Source organism: Bos indicus, chromosome 11 (assembly GCF_029378745.1).
Source record: "Bos indicus isolate NIAB-ARS_2022 breed Sahiwal x Tharparkar chromosome 11, NIAB-ARS_B.indTharparkar_mat_pri_1.0, whole genome shotgun sequence".
Lineage (NCBI taxonomy): Eukaryota > Metazoa > Chordata > Mammalia > Artiodactyla > Bovidae > Bos > Bos indicus.
Window position 1 is genome coordinate 92,439,543 of NC_091770.1, and position 21,374 is coordinate 92,460,916.

The window sequence follows — 21,374 nt, forward strand, 5'->3', positions numbered from 1 at the left end:
CTGCACTGGTTCACAGGGACGTTTAATGAGGGAATATGCATGAGAGCCTGCTGTAATTTTGTGATGAGCTGTACAAATGTCAGGTATGGTTATTACGACTTTTTAGGAAAAAATCCTCTGGGAGGAAAAAAATCAGAAATTCATCCACCAAAGGGTGGATTCTTCTTACCGAATCCTTCACTGGTCCCACATCCTCTAGGGCAGTGGTCCCCAATGTTTTTGGTACCTGCGACTGATTTCGTGGAAGACAACTTTTCCATGGATGAAGTGGGGGGTGGTTTCGGGATGATTCAAGGACATAATATTTATGGTGCACTTTATTTCTGTTATTATTACATCAGCTCCACCTCAGATCATCAGGCAGTAGGTCCCGGAGGCTGGGGACCCCTGCTCCTAGGGCATTAAGATCAAGCTCTTTGGTGTGACCTTCAAGGCCTCGACAGTGCCTGCAACCCCATCTCTGCCCCTTCTCCCTTCCCTCCTTGTGGCAGACCCTCCAGGCTACTTGGGGTGACCTGAGCCTTTTACCTGTGTCTCTGCCTAGGCCGGGCAACACCCCCGCAGGAGGGGACTGTCCCACTCTGTCCCTCAGCTGATCCCACTCCTCCTTCTACAAGAAGTCTTCCTTGGGTCCCCCCCTTGCTAAGAAGCTCTTCTGCTGGGCTTCCTGATAGCCTCTCTGTGCTTGCCTCCATCCTAGCATGCAGCACCCTACCTACTGCTGCATTCTCATCTGCCTCCCAGCTCTACAGCCCCTCCCTTCTGGGTCAGAACCAAGTGCTGTTCACTCCAGTCTATCAGCAGCCTGGCCCAGCTTATGTCCAAGAACTGTGCACCGAGGAACCAACCAACGAGTAAGTAACCGTTCCCAATATTAATGGAATCAAAGCTTTAGCCAAAGGATTCCAGTGGTGGAATTAAGAATTTGGGCGGGCACAGCCTTGCTAAAGTTACAATACTTTGACCACCTGATGTGAAGAGCCAACTCATTAGGAAAGACTCTGAGGCTGGGAAAGATTGAAGGCAGGAGGAGAAGGGGTTGACTGAGGATGAGATGGTTGGATGGCATCAATGACTCTGAGGACATGAGTTTGAGCAAACTCTAGGAGATGGTGAAGGGCAGGGAAGCCTGGTGTGCTGCAGTCCATGGGGTCGCAAAGAGTCGGATATGACTGAGCGACTGAACAACAACGGCCTTGGTAGCAGAAGTCAGAACCGTACTTCTGAATTCAGACTCAGTCCAATCCCCTTAGTCATGTCTAGAGCGGGCGGCGTAACCAAGACTTCCCAGGACAGGCCCCCACCCCACCCTATATCCTCTGTCTGCTTTTTGTTTGTAGAAAAACTTTAGTTGCCTAGGTCTTCCCCTAAGTTCCAAAGAGTAATTTTAATCAGAGAAGTGAGAAAATGCAGAAACAAAGGAAAACAGTCAAGCACGACAAACTAATAATCGTGAAGCCATTAAACAAAGTCAAGGACCTTTAGTTCCTCCTCAGAAGGGCTATAGGTAATATTCTGAGCCATATCCATTGAGCTGTTTTACTGAAACCCCCACCAGGTGAAAAAGTTAACTGCATGCCACCCACAAGCACAGAGACCCCAGACAGGTTGGAACCTGAAGGTTGATGATGTGGACTCCTGATTAGGTCACAGCCAACCAATCAGAAGAATGTCCACGAGCTGATCATGGATGGACCCTGCCACTCTCTCCCTCACCCTGCCTTTAAAAACCTTTCCCTGAAAACCAGTGGGGAGTTCAAGCCTTTTGAGCTGCTTGGACCCCTCACTTGGCCTACAGTGAACACCGCACTTTCCTTTACCACCACCCTGAGTCAGTAGATTTGGCTTGACTGTGCATGGCCAAACACACCCAAGTCTGGTTTGGTAGCAATAAGATGATCATCCTCCTCCCCCAGCCTGACCCTTAAGAAGAAGGAAGAGAAAAGGTACTGCCCATCCCTGTCTGTCCTCCCGCAGGACATGAGGGAGGCTGGTGATGAGGTACCTGAATCCCGCTGGTCCATGGTCATGGAGTTCCACCTCCTCGTGATGTCGATGTAGAGGATGTCCACCGCGGCCATGGACAGGCTGCTGCTGCTGAGCTTGCAGCTCCTGCCCAAGATGGGAGAGGACACGTCACTGCCAGACCCGAGCTGACCTGTCCTGCCTGGCCTCCGTGCCTTTGCTTGGGCTTTGTTCCCCTCCTGGATGCTGCCCCACCCCCACCCCCGCAGTAGGAACTAGCGAAGGGTGACTGGCAGCAAACCATTCACTGCCCTTACAGGTTCCTGTAATGTGTTCATAAGGGCTCTAAAGGGCTGGGAAGAGGAGGGACTTTAGGATGGCAAGTCTTGAGTTGAATCTGGCTCTGCCACTTAGGAGCAAATGGCCCTGATTAAACTAGTTCCCCTTCTTAAGCCTCAGCCTCCTGACCTGTTAACCAGGCAGTCTTTATTACAGTCACTGTGGGCAGGCACGCTGCAAAGAGCATGATTTGGGCATCAGACAGACCAGAGTTAAAATCCTGGCCCTGTGGCTTCTTCTAGCTGTGTGACTGTGGACCATTGCTTTGGTGCCTATATTGGCTGGTCTCTTAAATGAAGAGGATAACACCCGCTCACACGGCCGCTGTGAAGACGACATGAGGTTGTGCATCCTGGGGCCTGGCACCTGGTTGGGGCCATGACAACTGCTGATTTCCTTCCTCATCCCTCTCTAGTTTCCCTCTTTCTCTGCCAAAGCTAGAACCATCTCAGCCCTGTCGGAGGCTACCTGAGGCTGACCTTTCAGTGAGGGGCCCTGTCCACTCTGGAGAAACGGGGCTCACCAGTCAGAGCATCTGGGTATGAGGACGAGGGGTCTGTTAGAATGGAGGCAGAACTCAGCTGGTGCAGAGGCACCACCCTTTTGAAGCGGGTCGTGCTGGGAGGGGAATCCCCACCCAAGCTGGATTTGCCCTGGGAATCCTGAAAGCTACACCCTGGAGCCAGCTATCTGTTGGGCTGAACCATATTCCACGTTGCTATCAACCTTCCAAACGTGTCCACGTCCATCGCCCCAGCTAATGATAAAGTGGTTCTTTGGTTTCCCATTTGTCATCATCTCTTGGGTGAATAGCTCCCTTAGGAACCTGAGAGGCTAGGGGTTGATTGGCAAGCAGGACTTGGGCATTCCAGGGGACCCTCTCCAAATCCATGCACACCCCTGGCTTGACTGGGTGGGTGCCCAGCATGGTGCCCAGATGAGGCTGGTGCTCCTTAAATGCTAGGAACCTCCTGGCCTCTTGCCTTCCCTCCCTCTTTCCATCCCTCTGGCCCGTCTCTCCTTTCTTCCCCGCCTGTATTCCTCAGGCCATCAATTCACATCCTGCTTCCTCCTGAGCTCCGCTCTGTATTTCCATCACAAGTCACCGTGGCAGACTTCAAAGCACATTAGCGCAGTTATTGAGCCCCAGTAACAACATGTCAGTGGATGCAGAGCTTTTCACGTCACCTGTCACCGAGATGGCTATCTCTATTGGGTCCTGCCAGGGACCCGCTCCAGTCCCTCCCAAGGTATTCTGAAAACCCGCGCTGTTCATTTCCCAAGCTTAATTAGAAGCAGCTATGGGTTTTCTCTAATTATCATGTCTGTATTCTCTGGACTACCTGTTCCCCACAGGACAGGCACTCTGCCTGACTTACCCTGTGGGTTAATAGAGTATAAAAAGGGAAACAAGACTGACCACTGGAATACAGTTATTTTTTTCCTGACAAGCAGAAAATAGAAGTGTCAAATCTTGAGTAGGAGCTGTAATTTACCAAAGATGATTCTCCATCTATCCCCTTTCCAAGGTAACTTGTTCTCCCTAGTGATACCTGGAAATACAGTTGATCATAACATCTGCACTGGGGCAGGAAAGGGAGGGATCCATGCTGGCTGCAGTTGACATGAAATGTTTGTGAGAGTTCTGATTCTGTAGGCACTTTCTTGGGCACCATCTGTGTGCCAGGCTCTTTCCTGCTCATTAGCTCTCTGGAGCTTTATAACGTTTTATGAGGGAGGTGTTCTTAGACCCATTTCAATGCTGGGTAAACTGAGACTCAAGAGAAGGGACATGACTTGCCCAAGACCACACAGCTGGGATTCACATCTAGGGCTCCCCTGGAGGATAGAGCTGTGGACTTGGGAACTTTGGGAAGAAGTGGCGAAGTGGCCCAGCCCAGAGCTGCAGGAAGAACCAAGATTCCAGAGAAAGAGTCTCAAGAAGCCCAGAAAGGCTGGAGCCTCTAGAGAGGCCCTGTTGGGACACTTTGGGATATAAGGCTGGGGGATGGGGTAAGACAACCAGGATCACTAAGTTTTCCTAGGTTTGTCCCCACGGTCACAAATGGACTCAAGCAGGGAATGTCTTCAAGGGATAAGACTTTGGAGTGAACTTTTCATCCATCCATTCTCAATACAGAATTTATTTTGCGTCTACTATGTGTTAAGTGGTATTCTGGGTCCAGTAAGTGACACAAAGCTTGGATCCAGATGAGTCTTGGATAAGCTCTTGGACGGTAGACGTCATCTCACAGTCTGGGATAAAAACCTGAGGCCTTGGTAGCTCTTGATCATTTGAACCATTTCCCCTTAGGCCCTGGGAGGCAGTTCCTCAAATTACTAATGAGGGGTGGGATGAATTCTTCAGTGGAGGAGAAGTCCAGGAAATACAGTAACATGAGGAGCCAGAAAGATTCCTAAGAAAGGATGGGCTAGAAATGTACATGGTAAAAATGAGCTTTGGAATCAAATGCACATGAGTTTGAATCTTGACTTTGCTATGTGACCTTGAGCAGGTCATTGATACCCTGCATCTGAATTTCCTTATTTGTATGACGATGTTGTGACTCACTATACAAAGTTATTTTAAGGACTAGCTCAGTGCCTGGCACACATGACGGCTTTCAGCCTTCCTTCATGATGCAGAGCCAGTTTCCAGAAAGGATTTCGGGGTTTTTTTGTTTCTTCGTTTCTTTCCAGAATCAGGAGAACACGGGTGCACAGGATGAGAATCACCAATCGTTCGAGTTCATTAGGAGTCTAAGATTAGAAAGATTTGAAATTATCATCCCCATTTCCTCTCAACAACTACTGACATCTCATGGGAAATTTAGAAACCAACTTTTTCCACTCCGTAAAATCCTATTTATAGAATTTCTTTTGTGTTCATCCTTCTCTGTGAAAGAAAAGATGCTTATTTTTTTTCCTGGAGAGCTTTCTGTAAGGTGAAAGTTAACAAATAATCAGTATTTGTTTAAAAAAGAAAAAAATAAACACTGTCTAAACACCTTGGCTGGTGGGGATTGGGAAAGGCCACTTTGGTTTATAACTTATCTATTTTTAAGGGCTATTGATATCCCAAGCATAACGTCTCATGATATTACTGGAAAGAGATCATCACGGGAACAGAGGAAATTTTCAAAGTCACTGAGGAGTTAATGACAGAGGGGGAGGCAGGGCCCCCTGACACTTCTGTTCCAGAACATTCTCACACACCCTCCTGCCTCTCAGAGAAGAAACCTCCCCCCCTCCCCCTCCACAGCTACACATTAGGAAGCATATTAATATCTCCTTACGAGAAAAGGCAGCGGAAGGAGGAAAAAAAAAAAGGCAAAAGAGAAAGCAGTTTTCTAATTTAGAAGGTGCCTGGGATTAGAAACCACAGAGAGGGGTGGGGGGTCTCCAGGCAGAGCGGCCGGGAGCGAGGCGAACGCTCGAGGTATGGAGAAGCTGCCTCCATTTTCCAGAAATAAACTCCGGTTTTGGCGAACCATTTCATCTTCGGGCTGCGGAAATGGAAACCGCAGCCTGTGCCAACTGATGTCAGATTCCGATGGAGGATACGTCTGAGAAACGTGTTCTTAGTGAATTACACAGAAAGCTCCGCAAATGAGGAACCCGATGGGAGGAAAATAACAAAAATGCATTTCCCTCAGAGAAAGCTGTCAAACTGAAGGAGCAGATCATTTCCATTTCTCAGAAAAAGAGATGTCTCCACACCTCAGCAATTATCATGAAATTAAAAAAAATAAAAGGTGCTTAATTCACGGTGATACTTGCTACTGTTATGTGCCTCCTGAGGAAATGACACGACAAGCTGGTTAGATAGAGTTAACTCTAGACAAGAGGACGACAGTTCATTATTTCTCATTTCTTGGCGGAAAAGAAAAACAGAATACGGCCAGACTTGCATTAGCATAATTCACTCCTAAAACTGCTGATCTATGCAATACATTATGAGAGATGGTCACTGGAAATAAATTCAATCGGAATGTTTATTAGTTCGTTCCCTCCAGTTCTCTTCCAGGAACTTGGAGAGGAAGAGTGGGTAGGACAGATGAAAGCCAAGTTCAACTTCTGCCGTTTGTGTGGGAGCTCAGAGAGGAGGGTCTCTAGCCAGCAAATATGTCTCTAGCATGGTGCTCCAGAGAAGGGCACTTGGTTTGATTTAACATATGGCACAAATATTATCAATTCATAATGAAGTGAAATTTAAATCTAAGTGGAAAAGACAGAATAGTTGTTAGCAAGAGAAAACGCTCACTGTCAAATTTAGCTGGCAAGACGGAATATATTCAGATACAAATCTGAAAGCAGAGAAGATCACCTTTTACGACAAAGTTGCTGTGGGATGTCTTAGTACATTTTTAAAGGAGAAATGTATTGACTGTGGTGAGATGTGTTCTTCGTGTCTTCCTTCATCCTTAATTACCCGGGACGTGTGCCGGGGGAAGTGCTGAGGGAGGGGAGAGGGGCTCACTGTCTGGGTCCCTCTGCTCCAGCTGCCTCTTCTCCCCCTGGAAACATCGTCACCTGTCACAGTCACCACAGCTCCCACTAATGGCACTCGGCCACAGATTGGGAAAGATGGCCCCAGGACCTGCTGGTTGCTAACATCACGTATTCGAGTTTTTTGTGCAAACACTCTTAATTAGAGAGAACAAAGGGATGGAAGAATCATAAAGCCTCTCACACAGAGACCCAAGTTCTAGCAATATCCCTGATATCATCCAGTTCCCGTCTGACTGCCTTTTAAGAACCTTCTTTGCTAGAATGGTTCTCAAATCTTTGCAAGAATCTCCTTTTCCAGATTGTGTATGAGCATAGCAGCCCTCTTAATATATACCTCGGCCTCTCACAGGTCACATACCGGTGCACCTGATGGGCAGTCACGCTTTGGTTGAACCCCAAATAATTTTCTGAATCACCGACATTCTGTATATATATGAACTGAGATTTCACATAAACATCGGTATTTCTAGCTTCTCTAGAAAAACCAGAAACTCTAGTGATACTGTTCCCCAACAACCTTTCTTTGTGTCGCAGTTCTGCCCTCCTCATCCTTGTAAATCCCACTGGCTGGTTTGTTTATCCTTCCTGCCTGCACTCTCCCCCCACCCATCCCTCCAGGCAACTGAGATGTGATTCCTGTAGTCTGTCATCTTTTCAAATCTCCCCTGCTCTCTCACAGCTTCATAGCACTGTATTGACACCAGGAAATAAAAGGAAGCATCTGACTGATGTCTTTCGCTCTTCCTTCCTTCTTCCTTTTTCCTGCCTGGAATGTGACCATAGTGGCTGGATTTTGAGCAGCCATCTTGTAACCATAAGGCAACTCGGAAGCTTGAAGCACATGCTCAGGATGGGCAAGCAGAAAGACAGAAATTGGGGAGTTGATCACATTTCAGAGTCATTAACCAGCCCTAGAAGCCCCACTGCCAAGCTGCCTGTTACATGAGAGAAAATTAGACTCACTATTTAAACCACCTGTAGATGGGTATCCATTCCTACAAGTCAAATGTAGTTCCCAAATGAGTCAGAGAGTATCACGTCAGGTAGTTTTCTCAGGGAAATAACAGTACAGGCCTGTTGACTTTCTTGAAAATTCCCTCTGCCTCTTGGAAATAATAACCACAAGACTCCCATTTCACAAACAGCTCCTGTAAACCAGGCAGTGGGCCAGATCCTTTATGATCTAATACATCCATCCCAACCTCATCACAACCCTGCGAGGCAGGAGAGATGATTACCATTTTACAGATGAGGGAACGGAGACTCAGAGAAGACAAGGGATTTGCTCAAAGCTGCACAGCTATTAAGTAATGTGCTTGGCTCTGAAGCCAACCCCCCAAGCCTGTGTTCTTTCCACTGGGCTTTCTTCCCACCTGAAACTAACACAAAGCCCTTCTCAGAATCACTGTGTGAGGATGACTTCAGGTTTATTGAGACGGCAAAAATTCCTGCTGATGCTTCTGCATGCTATCCTATCAGGAGTATCAGGGGGCTAGAGTTAGAATTTATAAAATTCGTTTAGAGTAAAGCACACGGCAAAGCGGTCTAATTATTTGCCTTCATGAATAAAACTATGAAGAGGGTGACTTTGAGTTACTAGATAGAAATATTAAAACCAATGATGAGGTAAACAACAGCAACATTGAGCTCTAGCAGACAGTTTCTCTGAGTTGTATAACATACAATCCTAGGGCACTGGTAGTTTCATCCCCATTTTCTAGGACCATCGAGGTTCAGAGACCGTCATTAACTTACCCAAAGTCACACAGCTAATAAGTGCTCCTGTACTGCCCTCAAAGTGCCCTAGGGGGTACAGGCAAGTTAATGAATAATCTGAGGAGGTTAGGCCTGTTTTGTAGGATGTGGCAAAAGCACAGTTTCTTTGTCTTGTGCTTCATGCAAATTTTGTATTATACTTCATAATATAACCACATTATTTTTATGCTAGAACAAATGTATTAAATTATTTATCAACTGAATTATTTAACTTTTCTCTCCTGAAAATGACACTTTGGAAAGATAGGCCTTGCTTCTCTGCTGTGGCTTCATAAACGCTCAGCACTCAGCCATGCACCCCTGGGAGAACTTCACCCAGTTTAGGAAGCGCGAGATCTGTCTGAGTCCAAGGGGCGATTATTCATCTCTGGTCTCAGGGTCCTGCTCAAGGTAGCCTGGAATTGTTTTTAACCACAAGCACAAGGTTGTGAATGCTCTCACATCTGTAGCATTCATTAATTCGTTCAACGAACAAGAGTGTACTATATGCCAGGCCCAGTGCCAGCTGCTGGGCCAATCCCAACCCAGTGGGGCCCAATCTGGCGTCACAGATTCTCCCAGGGGCAGTCTGGGAGAAGGGGCCAGCCAGATGTCAGGCTGGTCTCCAGGCTGCCTGAACCCCAGCCAGAGGGGGCTGGTCTCACTGACCTGATGAAGGTACGGAAGCCTGTTGGTCCCAACTTCATCGTCCCCTTGATTCCCAGGAAGCGGATAAACAGGTTTGCCATCCTGTCCACCAGGCGCAGGTAGTTGAACTGCTTTGCATACTTGGGGAACACCTGCTTGAGGCAGATGGAGGGCAGGTGGGCGTCGGGGTTGGCGTTGCCCTGTGAGGTGCTGGCCAGATCGCTGTGAGGAGGATTTTCTTTTGAGGCTAACGACTTCCCCAGCAGCTGAGACCTGTAACACACAAGGAGTTAATAATAGAACCAACATTTAGAGTGGGTTTGCACACAGAACACTTTCTCTTGCAAATTCTCCTTTCCTTTAGATTTATAGCAATGGCAGGCGGTGGCGGGGAGTATTATTACTATTCTTTTAATTAATTAGGCTGTGCTGGGTCTTAGTTGCAGACCAGAGATCGAACCTGGGCCCCCTGCACTGGGAGCCCAAAGTCTTAGCCAATGGACCACCAGGGAAGTCCCTATTATTACTATTCTTAATGTACAAACCAGAGAATTGACCTCAAAGAAGCGACCTGCCCAAAGAGTCATACCTGTATATACCTATGGTATATATATATGATACCTAATTCATGTTGATGTATGGCAGAAACCAACCCAATATTGTAATTATCCTTCAATTAAAAAAAATAAAATTTTTTAAAAAGTTAAAAAATAAAAGTGACCTGCCCAAGCTCACATGGCGAGAAGTTGGGCCCAAGACAGAGTCACGGGACAAGAGATGTACACTTCCCCTGTTTTACCATCTTAGTTTCCCAATATGGACAACTTCCTTTCCTGTACTCATGATTCAAGAGAATACTCAATTATGAAGGAGTCTGGGTATGGTTTCAAATTCCTACTTATGGGTAGTAATTGAATAATTAGGAAATATAAAAATCTCATTGAGGGCTGGCAGGAAGCCATAGGCACAGTTCAATGAACAATTTGCAAAGATACATCAGTTACCCAGTTCTAGGAATAGGCACAATTACGTTTTCTGGCTTAACTATTTTCTTATTTGGAACTAGTACAAAAAAAAAAAGAAAGAAATGATTAGAGTGTTGTGATTCCTGTCTGGATATTTTATCCTGAAATTTTCCTGAGAGTCAAGAAAGTTCACAACCACTCACACTCAGATATGCTCCTCCAGCTGGAATGTTCTCACCTGTAGACCCAATGATCACCTGTTTACCTTCCAGGATGGCCCGCAGGTACCTCCCACTGACACGGCTATTTCCCCTCCTCCCCAAACCTGCATTCCCCGTCTCCTGGAAGGTCACCACCATCTGTCAGTGACTCAAGCGGGAAACATCAGAACAAACATCAACCCCTTCTTCTCGCTCTGCCTTCGCAGCCTCCCTAGTGTTTCCTGGAACCCGGCTCACTGTTCCCACTCCCCTGGCCTTGTCTGTCCTCTCCTGGACTCTGGCAATAGGGCCTCCAGCCTCCATCCTCCACAAGGTATCCGAGGCCACCTTCTAAAACAGACCTGGCCTGGATGCCCACTTCTAACACTGGTCATCTTTGAGGTTCCTGAGCGCCCATGTGATCAAGTCCATAGCCTCCCTCTGGCATGCAAGCCCCTTCTTGGTTTCCTCTCTGCCCTCCTCATTTCTTGTTACTGCCCTGGACATGCTGTACCTTTCAAGGCCTTGACAGCTGCCACCGCCCCAGCCTGCTGCCCTCTGGCCTGGCCTGGAGGCAAAGACTCGCGCTTGCTGGACACCCAGTTCCCTTCCACAGGCAGTGCCCAATCTGCACCTGCAGCTCCGCTTCTTTCTTTGTCTCCTGTCCTGCCCATAGCTGATGGGGTGAGGGTGGGGGAGGCATAACCCTTTCCACCTGTGTGTCCATTCCAGAGACAGAACCCTTGTAATGGGGAAGAACAAATCTGACTCCATATTGCATCTGTTACTTTTAATTTAGCCTTTGTGTTCTATTGTTTTTGCTGCAAGACCATCACTAAAGGGATGTTGCCGATAAGCTTAAATGACACATAACCGTCCGTCTCTGGGAAGGCTGTCTCCCATGGAATGAGTGTCAAGCTAAAATACCTTTATTTAGTTCACAGGAAACCTTCTGACTAGGCCCACCTCTGAATGGCTGCAGGAAGGAAGAAGTTAACACACCCCCTCTGGGGTCTGACTGGAACCAGGACTTTAGCCATTCCCCTTTTAGTATTAAAGGAAGCCTGAATTCTAACTCAGGGAAGATGGCTCTTTGTGATGCCGGTCCACCATCTTCTCGGTCTGCTGATCTTTTGAATAAAGTCACTATTCCTTGCCCCAACAACCTGTCTCTCTATTTATTGGCCTGTCGTGTGGTGAGCAGTATGAGCTTGGACTCAGTAACACCCTGAGTACGGTGTACACAGCCAATAAATACTGTCCAACTGGCTAAGAGATCCAGGAAAAAAAGAGCCGCATCCCACGGCACTGAGATCAATACCAAGGCCATTTTCTACTCTTCTTTATTAAATGGCCTCGTTCTCAGAGCTCCCACTTCCAAGCATGCCATCAGTCACCAAGTCAGGCTATCTTAGTATCTTCGTACCTGCTTTCTGACTTAGCCTTTGAAGTCTTCCTCGGCCCTGGCTGCCTGGCACATTTCTGCTGCACTTTTGGAACCAGCTCGTCTGTTCCCTTGACCACACTGAAGATCGTCTTTCAGGTCCACTCCGGGTCCCTTGGACGTCTGCATTTCTCGAGTCACATGCACTGTATTTGCTTACGTGCCAATCCCTCTTGCTATTTTGTGAGCTCATTGAAGGCAAAGGACCACATCTTATTCAACCCTATTTCTATAGGACTTGATACGTATTAGGTGCTTGGGAAATGTTTCACTGAATTCATTGCATTGGGAAAGTGTGCTTTCAATAGCAAGTGAAAGTGTTAGTCACTCAGTCATGTCCGACCCTTTGCGATTCCATGGACTCTAGCCCGCCAGGCTCTTCTGTCCATGGAATTCTCCAGGAAAGAATACTGGAGTGGGTTGCCATTCCATTGTCCAGGGGATCTTCCTGACCCAGGGATTGAACCCGGATCTCCTGCACTGGAGGCAGATTCTTTACCATCTGAGCCACCTTTAATAGCAAGGTAAGCGTCAAATAAAATATCAAGCTCATGATGCTTTGTATCTACCCCATAGGCTCGTTTAAATAGGAAAGCAGTTCGATAGAGAAACAGTGTACTTGACTACTCTGCCAAAATGGACTTTTGTTCATGCTGGTTCAAGGAGCCCAAGTCTGAAAGAGAACCCCCTGGTGTGAATAAAGGGTCTGTAAGCTATGGTTCCTTCAAAGTGGGTCTCAAAGCCAGGACAGGCAGAACCAGAGCAGCTCAAAACCCCTTCTAAAGTTCAACGGTGTGGATGGTTCAAGGAAACAAACGCACCCTCCTACAAAGGGGAGGGACCTGACTCCTCCAGAGAGCACTCGCTCCCGGGGGGTGGGGTGGGGTGGGGGGAGTGGGATGGGATGGGGGTGGGGGGTGCAATTTCCCTTCAGCTAAACTGGTTTTTATCATCACCTCCTTGAATTTAAGACTGTAAATAAAAGTCAGGTGGTTACTCTTCAGATGAAATAAAATGTTTTCACATTAAGGTTACAAGAAGAAAGATATGAACAAAAAGCAGCCGCGTTACCGGAAATGAGCTCTTAAATTCCTGGATAAGTGGCAATCACTGACTTTATAAGCACTCATTAAGTTTTTGTTAAAGGAGATTTTGTTGAAGGAAATGTACGGTTTGAATGCACTCCATGACAAAGAAAACGGGCTGAGAACTCTTCAATCAACAGAACTGTCCCACTTTGGCGATCTCATTTGCTCTTCTCGAAACATGTGCAGTCCGAAGTGGTTTCTATACCCCTGTTCCAGATGGAGAAACTGAGGCCCGGTAGGGTGAAGGGGCTCTTTGCCCTGGCTGAACTGGAATTACATTTCAGTTCTCCTGACCAGGCACTTCCCACTTTGCTGCCCTGTTTTTCCAAAGCACATCCTGGTTCACACTGAGGGTTACAAAAACCCAGAGGACTGTTATTTATTTTTTTGTTTTTAAGTAGTTTTTTTTTAAATTATAATAATCATTATGCTCTTTGTAGCCATGTTGAAAACTGTATAAAGGGATAAAAGGAATCAGAATCATTTGCAATCCCACAGTTCAGGGATAAACACTAATGTTTTAATTTTTTAATCTGTATTTATAAGTTAGGATCACACCATGGGTAGTTTAAATCCTTTTTCTTACACTTTACCGTTATATCATGTTTTCCTGTGGCCTTAAGCGTGTTTTCATGAGCATAACCTCTTATGGACATAGGCATGTGCTAAGTTGCTTCAGTCATGTCTGACTCTGTGGGACCCCATGAACTATAGCCCACCAGGCTCCTCTGTCCACGGGGATTCTCCAGGCAAGAATACTGGAGTGGGTTGGCATGCCCTCCTCCAGGGGATCTTCCCAACTCAGGGATGGAACCTGAGTCTCTTATGTCTCTTGCATTGGCAGGCAGGTTCTTTACCACTAGCACCACCTGGGAAGCCCATGTAATATTCCATATTATGTCTGAACCAGAATTTAATCAGCCATTCCCCCCTCAGTCAGATATTATCTACATGGCTTGTCTTTGCTCAATAAGAGTCTGGTGACATACGTCCCCTAAGCCATGTGATCCCTCCCAGAAACATTATACATTATAGCTAGAAACAGCTTTGAGATCATTCTGTCCAATGATGTCATCTATTTTGTTGTGGTCTAACGCACATAACATAAAATTCACCATTTTATTTTTAAATTTTTCTTGCTCTATCTCAAGACATGCTAGCTCTTATTTCCCAACCCAGGAATCAAAACTGCGCCCCCATGCCTTGAAAGCATGGAATCTTAACCACTGGACTACCAGGGAAGTCCTCAGATTCACTATTTTAAAGCACACAAGGCACAATGTTATGCAAACCACCACCTCTATCTAGTTCCAGAGCGTTTTCACAACGACGTCATTTTAGAGGAAAAAAAAATGAGTCCCAGGTAGACAGGACAGTAGCACTGGTAGGTCATCTGACTGCCAGATCATTCATCTGGGGTGGTGGCCGGAGCTTGGGTTGCCTGCTGAGGGGGACCCCACCACCTCCAGGGCACCTCTCAGGCTGGGATGGTTTCCCGGACTGCATGTCAGAGGCTGTCTCCCTCCAGTGTCTGCAGCCTGCCTCCCATCCCACCTCCAGAGCTGCCCAGAAGGAGTCTGCTTTCTCCGTGACAGCCTCTCACATTTCCTTCAAGGGTTGTTGCACTTACTGGGTGATTACTATTGCCCTTCCTTCCTGAATTGCAATTAATAACCTCAAGATGAAAAGGGCCCTCAAAGCCACAGATATTTTCATGAACTTGAAACCACAAACTCAGGCGGAAAGGGTTTTACTCAACTGGAAGAAGGCAGTAAAGATACAACTGATACAGAAGAAGAACTAAAACACAGAGAAATGGTATTTTGCTCCAGATAATTCCAATTATCACATGGAGATCCAAGGTATCACAAGTACTGTAAAATCCTGTTTTTAGTTAATAGCATTTTAATGGAAAAGTCAGACTTATGAAATAGAAGTGACTGGTAAAGAAAATATAAATCAAGCTTACTAGTCCTTTGGGGCATTTAAAAACAATTGAATTTGGTGTATCTTTGATTCACTAAAACAGGGGAAAGAATCCTGTAATGTTTTATCTATTATGGGTTTTCAAATAAAATGGAGTTTTGCTTTATTAAAACCCCTGTGAAAAACCCCCTACCACCATTCTGTCTGAAAAGAAAATCACTAGTATTTATCGGAGACCCACTCCTGGGGCTTCCCAGGTGGCGCTAGTGGTAAAGAATCTGCCTGCCAATGCAAGAGACGCGGGTTCAGTCCCTGGGTTGGGAAGATACCCTGGAGGAGGAAATGGCAACCCACTCCAGTATCTTCCCTAGGAAATTCCATGGACAGAGGAGCCTGGCGGGCTACAGTGCACAGGATTGCAAAGTTGGACATGATTGAGCGACTGAACACACTGTACACACTCGATGTCAAGCAGCTTACTTGATATATTGATTTCATTGGTTTCTCAAGACAATTCTGCAAGGTAGGTAGAAATTAGCCCCATTTTACAGATTAGGAACCTGAGGCCCAAAGAAACTCGATACTGCCCAGTCTTGCCCAATTCCATAAATCAATAGGGGAATCAGAATTTGTCCTCAAGGACTTCCCCCAAAATCCAGTGGATAAGACTCTGCCTTCCAATGCAGGGTGTGTTGGTTCAATCCCTGGTTGGGGAATTAAGATCTCACAGGCCGTGCAGTGTGGCCAAATACATAAACAGAACTCTTTGGAAAAAAAAAAAGATTTTGTACTCAGGACCATCTCAGTACACACCTGAGGCTTTGCTCACTACACAACTCTTGTGATAATTTGATTTAAATCAAACTAAAGACTTCTTTGTTGGCAAAGTAACATCTCTGCTTTTCAATATGCTATCTAGGTTGGTCATAACTTTTATTCCAAGGAGTAAGCATCTTTTCATTTCATGGCTGCAATCACCATCTGCAATGATTTTGGAGCCCAAAAAAATAAACTCTGCCACTGTTTCCACTGTTTCCCCATCTATTTCCCATGAAGTGATGGGACCAGATGCCATGATCTTCGTTTTCTGAATGTTGAGTTTTAAGCCAACTTTTTCACTCTCCTCTTTCACCTTCATCAAGAGGCTTTTCAGCCCTGGGATTTCCTTGGAAGGAATGATGCTAAAGCTGAAACTCCAGTACTTTGGCCACCTCATTCAAAGAGTTGACTCATTGGAAAAGACTCTGATGCTGGGAGGGATTGGGGGCAGGAGGAGAAGGGGACGAAAGAGGATGAGATGGCTGGATGGCATCACTGACTGGATGGATGTGAGTCTGAGTGAACTCCGGGAGTTGGTGATGGACAGGGAGGCTTGGCGTGCTGCGATTCATGGGATCGCAAAGAGTCGGACACGACTGAGCGACTGAACTGAACTGAACTGAAAGACTTTTCTTCTGATGTTTAAACAATATATATATATTTTTTTCTTGTAAATTAACAAAATAGGAAGGTAAATAATGAAAGAGCTAGTTTCACAGAAGATGCTTGAGTGCTCTCAGAGAAATAATTCCCTTTTTTTTTTTAGTGAAGCCTCTCTTCAATCATTTATTCATTTATGAACCACTTCCCTAGCTCTTGTCTGTCCCATTGGCCTGGGTTACACAGGTAAGGTTGACACAGTCCACCTTGCTACCCAGAAGCATGTGACCCAGAGTGGGAAGACTAGACCCATCCACAAACAATGTCTGAGCCAGGTGAGAGTGGCTAGGTGAGCATCCAGAGATGGGACCCGGAACATATGGAAGGAGGTCAGTTTAGGGGTCTTAGTCATATATCTATTAAAAAGCAGAGATATTACTTTGCCAACAAAGGTCCATCTAGTCAAGGCTATGGTTTTTCCAGTGGTCATGTATGGATGTGAGAGTTGGACTGTGAAGAAAGCTGAGCGCCAAAGAATTGATACTTTTGAACTGTGGTGTTGGAGAAGACTCTTGAGAGTCCCTTGGACTGCAAGGAGATCCAACCAGTCCATCCTAAAGGAAACCAGTCCTGGGTGTTTATGGGAAGGACTGATGCTGAAGCTGAAACTCCAATACTTTGGCCACCTGATGTGAAGAGTTGACTCATTGGAAAATACCCTGATGCTGGGAGGGATTGGGGGCAGGAGGAGAAGGGGACGACAGAGGATGAGATGGTTGGATGGCATCACCGACTCGATGGACATGAATTTGGGTAAACGCCGGGAGTTGGTGATGGACAGGGAGGCCTGGAGTGCTGCGATTCATGGGGTTGCAAAGAATCAGACACAACTGAGTGACTGAACTGAACTGAACTGAGTCAGATACATGAAAGGAAGCAGGTCTTTATAGGATCTCGCATGTTAAGACTATCAAGCTTGGACTTGGCCATGTAGGAGATGACAAGGTTGTGGTGGATTTGGGGGAGAAGAGTGGCAAAATCAGAAGTTCAGAGAAGAGGAATGAGTCTGCCAGAGGTATGTATGCTGAATCGAGGGGGCAGGGGGTTGATGATGTAAGGAAGCCATCAGAACATTCAGGGTCAGTGATTCTGAAAGCATGGTCCCCGGACCAGCAGCACCGGCATCACCTAAGACCTTGTTAGAAATGCACATGCTTGCCCCCGCCCCAGACCTATGGCCTCAGAAACTGTCTCAGCAAACCCTGTGGGTGAGTGTAATGAGGAGTGAAGTCTAAGAATCACTGGTCTAGGTGCAAGAAGATGGATTTGGTGTTTGATCACAGGGGACAGAAAGGGAGGGAAGGCCCTGGATCATGTTCCCGGGCAATCCTGTGGCTTGGCAGGAGAACCTGGTGGGCAACGAGGCTGAGCTGGCAAAAGGAGGTCGGCAGGTTCCTTTCCCCACCGCTCGGCCAAGTTGTGTCCCCTCAGCCCTTTGGGGGTTTCAAATGCACATTGGCATTCCAGGAGAAACTGCCAACCATGCATCAGAGAAATCCCTTAAATTAGCCTGGCAGCTAATTTAAAGAGTTGGAGGCTGAAGTTACTAAAAATAAACATAACTACCATGCAGCCTGGCTCTGTCATTTGATAAATCTCTTCCATCACAGAGGCTCAATTTGCTTGATGGTGATGCTATCCTATTTGAAGAGAAGGCGATAGATGGGTGAGGCATGTGTTTCAGACTGATGAGGAGAGGGACTTAATGAGAGATCTGGCTGATGTTCCAGTCCCTGTAAGACCTAGATCCATGCTGGGTCTGTTCCCACTGGCTTCCCTTTATGCAACGTTCCTCAGAATGCTCATCTGGCCACTTTTGAACCCCCCAATCACTTTCCTCCATAGCACATTGTAACATCAACACCAAAACACAACGGTGATGATACCGGTTATGTGCCAGGGACTGCCATTCTAAATCATTTAATCTCGATAAAATCCTATGCAGAAGGTATTGTTATTCCCATTTTACAGATGCAGAAACCAAAGCACAAAGAGAGAAACTAATACGTTATAAACCCCAGATACAGACCCAGGCAGGCAGGTGCCAATGTCCTTGTTTCTAACTACTGCGCTATGCTGCTTCCATACACAGGGAGTTATCAGGCACTGAGTACCTGAGAGTCAGGTGGGTTATTTGTAACATCTCATTTGACCCTGGCAATCATCCTTATGAATTAGGTATAATAATAAGTGGCTCCATTTCGCTGTTGAGAAATGAGCTTCAGAGAGATTAGGCTACTTTTCAAAGGTCACTCAGCTGTTAAATGGCCGAGTGATATTTGAATAAGGATCTGCTTGAGTTCAAAGCCCAGGCCATTTCCACTCCATCATGTTACAACTCAGTGTACTGATGAAGTCTCATTTTCTCCTCCCTTACAATGGAGGTCACTTACTTACGAGGGAGAGTGACTGGGTGGGTGGCAGGGGGCACTTAGTCTAAGCCTAGTTCAAACTTGTTGCATTCTTTATAATCAAACGCACAGATGATTAGACCTCCAGATGATTCTGCTGCAGCGGAGTGGGTAGGTGGGTGGGTCTGTCTGCTTGTAACTGACCGCAGTATATGTGACAACCAGCGTCTATCAGAATGGGGCTGTTCTGACTGTCCAACAAATCAAGCCCTGTTTCACAGTCACAGGCCCACACAAGTCACTGATGCACTGCTTCGTTGTGTGTGTGAATGAACAGAGGCCCCCAGCGACAACAGCAGCGGACTAGGTCCTCTTCCCTGCTTGGGATGAATTCTCCGAGGCACCAGGCTGGGGTGCTGCAGGAGCATCCTCCTGTCGGGCCAGGCAATGAATTAACAAAAGAACAGACAAGTAGATTCAGTCTAATCCCCCCTTTCCCACAGACCCAGAACTTGGGCTGTTTCCAAGCTGGAAGTGCCTTTAGGGTCACCAGGCCCAGCCCCCTCATTTTGCAGATAGAGGAACTGACAGCTCATTTTGCAGGGACCACCCCGCCCCCAATCCGATTCTTTTCCAAGCAGGTGTCTTCGCCCCGGTTCCTCTGGCTTTCTTTGTCTTGGGCATGGGCAGTGAGAGTCAGTGAAATGCACAGTCACTCAGGCCAAGGAGTGGGGGAGATGCTGCCAGGCAGCTCTGTCCCATGGGCACGGGTCTGGGGAATCAGGGTGTGGGCTCTGGGGATAGTCTTAGGCATCGTTGGAATCCCAGTTCCATCATTTTAAGCAGGTCATATAACCACAAAGCTTCAGTATCCTCTTATATAAAATGGGAAAAATAATAGTACTTAAAAGCGGCACCTAACTTATGCGTGCGTGCGAGCTGAGTCGCTTAGGTAGTGTCAGACTCTTTGTGACCCCAAGGACTGTAGCCCGCCAGGCTCCTCTGTCCATGGGATTCTCCATGCAAGGATACTGGAGTGGGTTGCCATGCCCTCCTCCAGGGGAATCTTTCCAACCCAGGGATCAAACCCGCATCTCTTATGCCTCCTGCATTGGCAGGCGGGTTCTTTACCACTAGTGCCACCTTGGAAGCCACCTAACCTATAGGACTAATGTAATTATAGAGAAAATGGATACACGCCACTTTGATTATAATCACCAGCCTCTTTATCTCCCATGTGTCATCATCTGGAGAGGCTCACTGCCGAGTCCCCAGCCTCAGTGGGAGAAGTCCACACATACCTCCCGGAATACAGGGGGATCGAGCATTTCTTTAACCACTTTTGGACATTCTGCCCCACTCCCAACCCATGTAACTAGACACCCGCCTGTCCTCGTGTTCCTCGGACTGCCCAGAGGCTGTCTGGGGGATCTTGCTGCAGGCGGCCTTCGGTCCAATTGCACCTGCCCTCTGTCTGAACCTAAATACATCCCTCCTACATAAGTGAGTCTCATTTTCTCGGGCCTCGCTGGGTGACGGCCCTTCATCTGATAGCCTGGCTCTCAATGACCGTGGTCACAGAATCACGAACGCAGAAATGTTCGCTGCGCCCCACAGAGAGCAAAAGTTAAACGAAGAGTAGAAGGGACCCTAGTGATCCACTCATCTCAGTTTCCTTTTGAAATAATGTTGGAAAGTCCAGGCAAAGTCCTTTGCTTGAGGGGTGGCATCAAGTGAAAGGTGGTAGCAAAGGCAGGCCCAGTTCTCCTGACTTCCTGCTCAGAACCTTGAAAAAAGAAGAAAGAGAAGGGGAAAAAAGAAACCCAACAACCCTACACCACTGTTAAACTAAAACACCAGAGTGGCCCAAACTCTGATTCTGAATGAGAAGCTTTAGACTTGCCCGACCACACTGGCAGGAACGGAGGAGAATCATTTTGCCCCAAGGGCTGCAGAACTCCTCTTTAAACCCACTAAATAGTTGGCCGCTGTCTTTGTGAATGACTGGACTTGTGCTTAGCTTTCCACTGGATCCCGGAGGAACAGTTTTCAGATGACAAAGCCTGGCCCACACGAGCTGCCTAGGCGCTCTGGGCAGGGCCTTACTCCCGGCCAGAGAGCTCCAGGCCTTGTGGGTCTGATCACTGCCTGCTTCGCCTGCCTCATCATCCAAATTCCACATCCATGCGTGCTAAGTTGCTCAGTCATGTCCGACTCTTTGCAACCCTATAGACCATAGCCCTCCAGGCTTCTCTGTCCAGGGGATTCTCCAGGCAAAAATACTGGAGTGGGTGGCCATGCCCTCCTCCAGGGGGTCTTCCCAATCCAGGGATTGAACCTGCCTCTCTTACCTCTCCTGCATTGGCAGGCTGGGTTCTTTACCACTAGCACCACCTGGGGCATCCCTCCCTATTTTTGTAAAGGCTTTTCCCCAAATTATCCACATGAGAAACACTCATCCTTCAAATCTGAGATTCCAGGTCACCCTTTTCAAAAAGCTTCCCATAACTTCCAGAGTTAAATGAACCATGCCTTTACATAGGACTTACAGGCTTTGTCCATCATCATCGTTATCATCATCATCACCATTGTTTTTTCTTCCGAGTCATTATCACAATTACACCTACATGGTTATTTGTGCAACCGTCTCTTTGATGCCCGTTTCTCTCACCCCAGACTAAAAGCCCAGGAGGCTGACACCT

The 21,374-nt window shown here is 46.9% G+C and overlaps 1 protein-coding gene across 3 annotated transcripts in view; it reads right to left on the reverse strand.

The window, feature by feature from the left end:
- The window catches only part of TTLL11 (tubulin tyrosine ligase like 11), a 268,063-nt gene that overhangs the window by 34,528 nt on the left and 212,161 nt on the right, over positions 1-21,374 (reverse strand). For 2 of the 3 annotated variants that reach the window (XM_070799197.1, XM_019970759.2), the window contains 2 exons: positions 9,241-9,492; positions 2,006-2,112 (listed from right to left, as the gene is read on the reverse strand). In XM_070799197.1, the coding sequence (XP_070655298.1) occupies positions 2,006-2,112; positions 9,241-9,492 (359 nt within the window). The remainder of the gene's footprint in view (positions 1-2,005; positions 2,113-9,240; positions 9,493-21,374) is intronic. The other variant, XM_070799198.1, reaches the window with a different exon arrangement.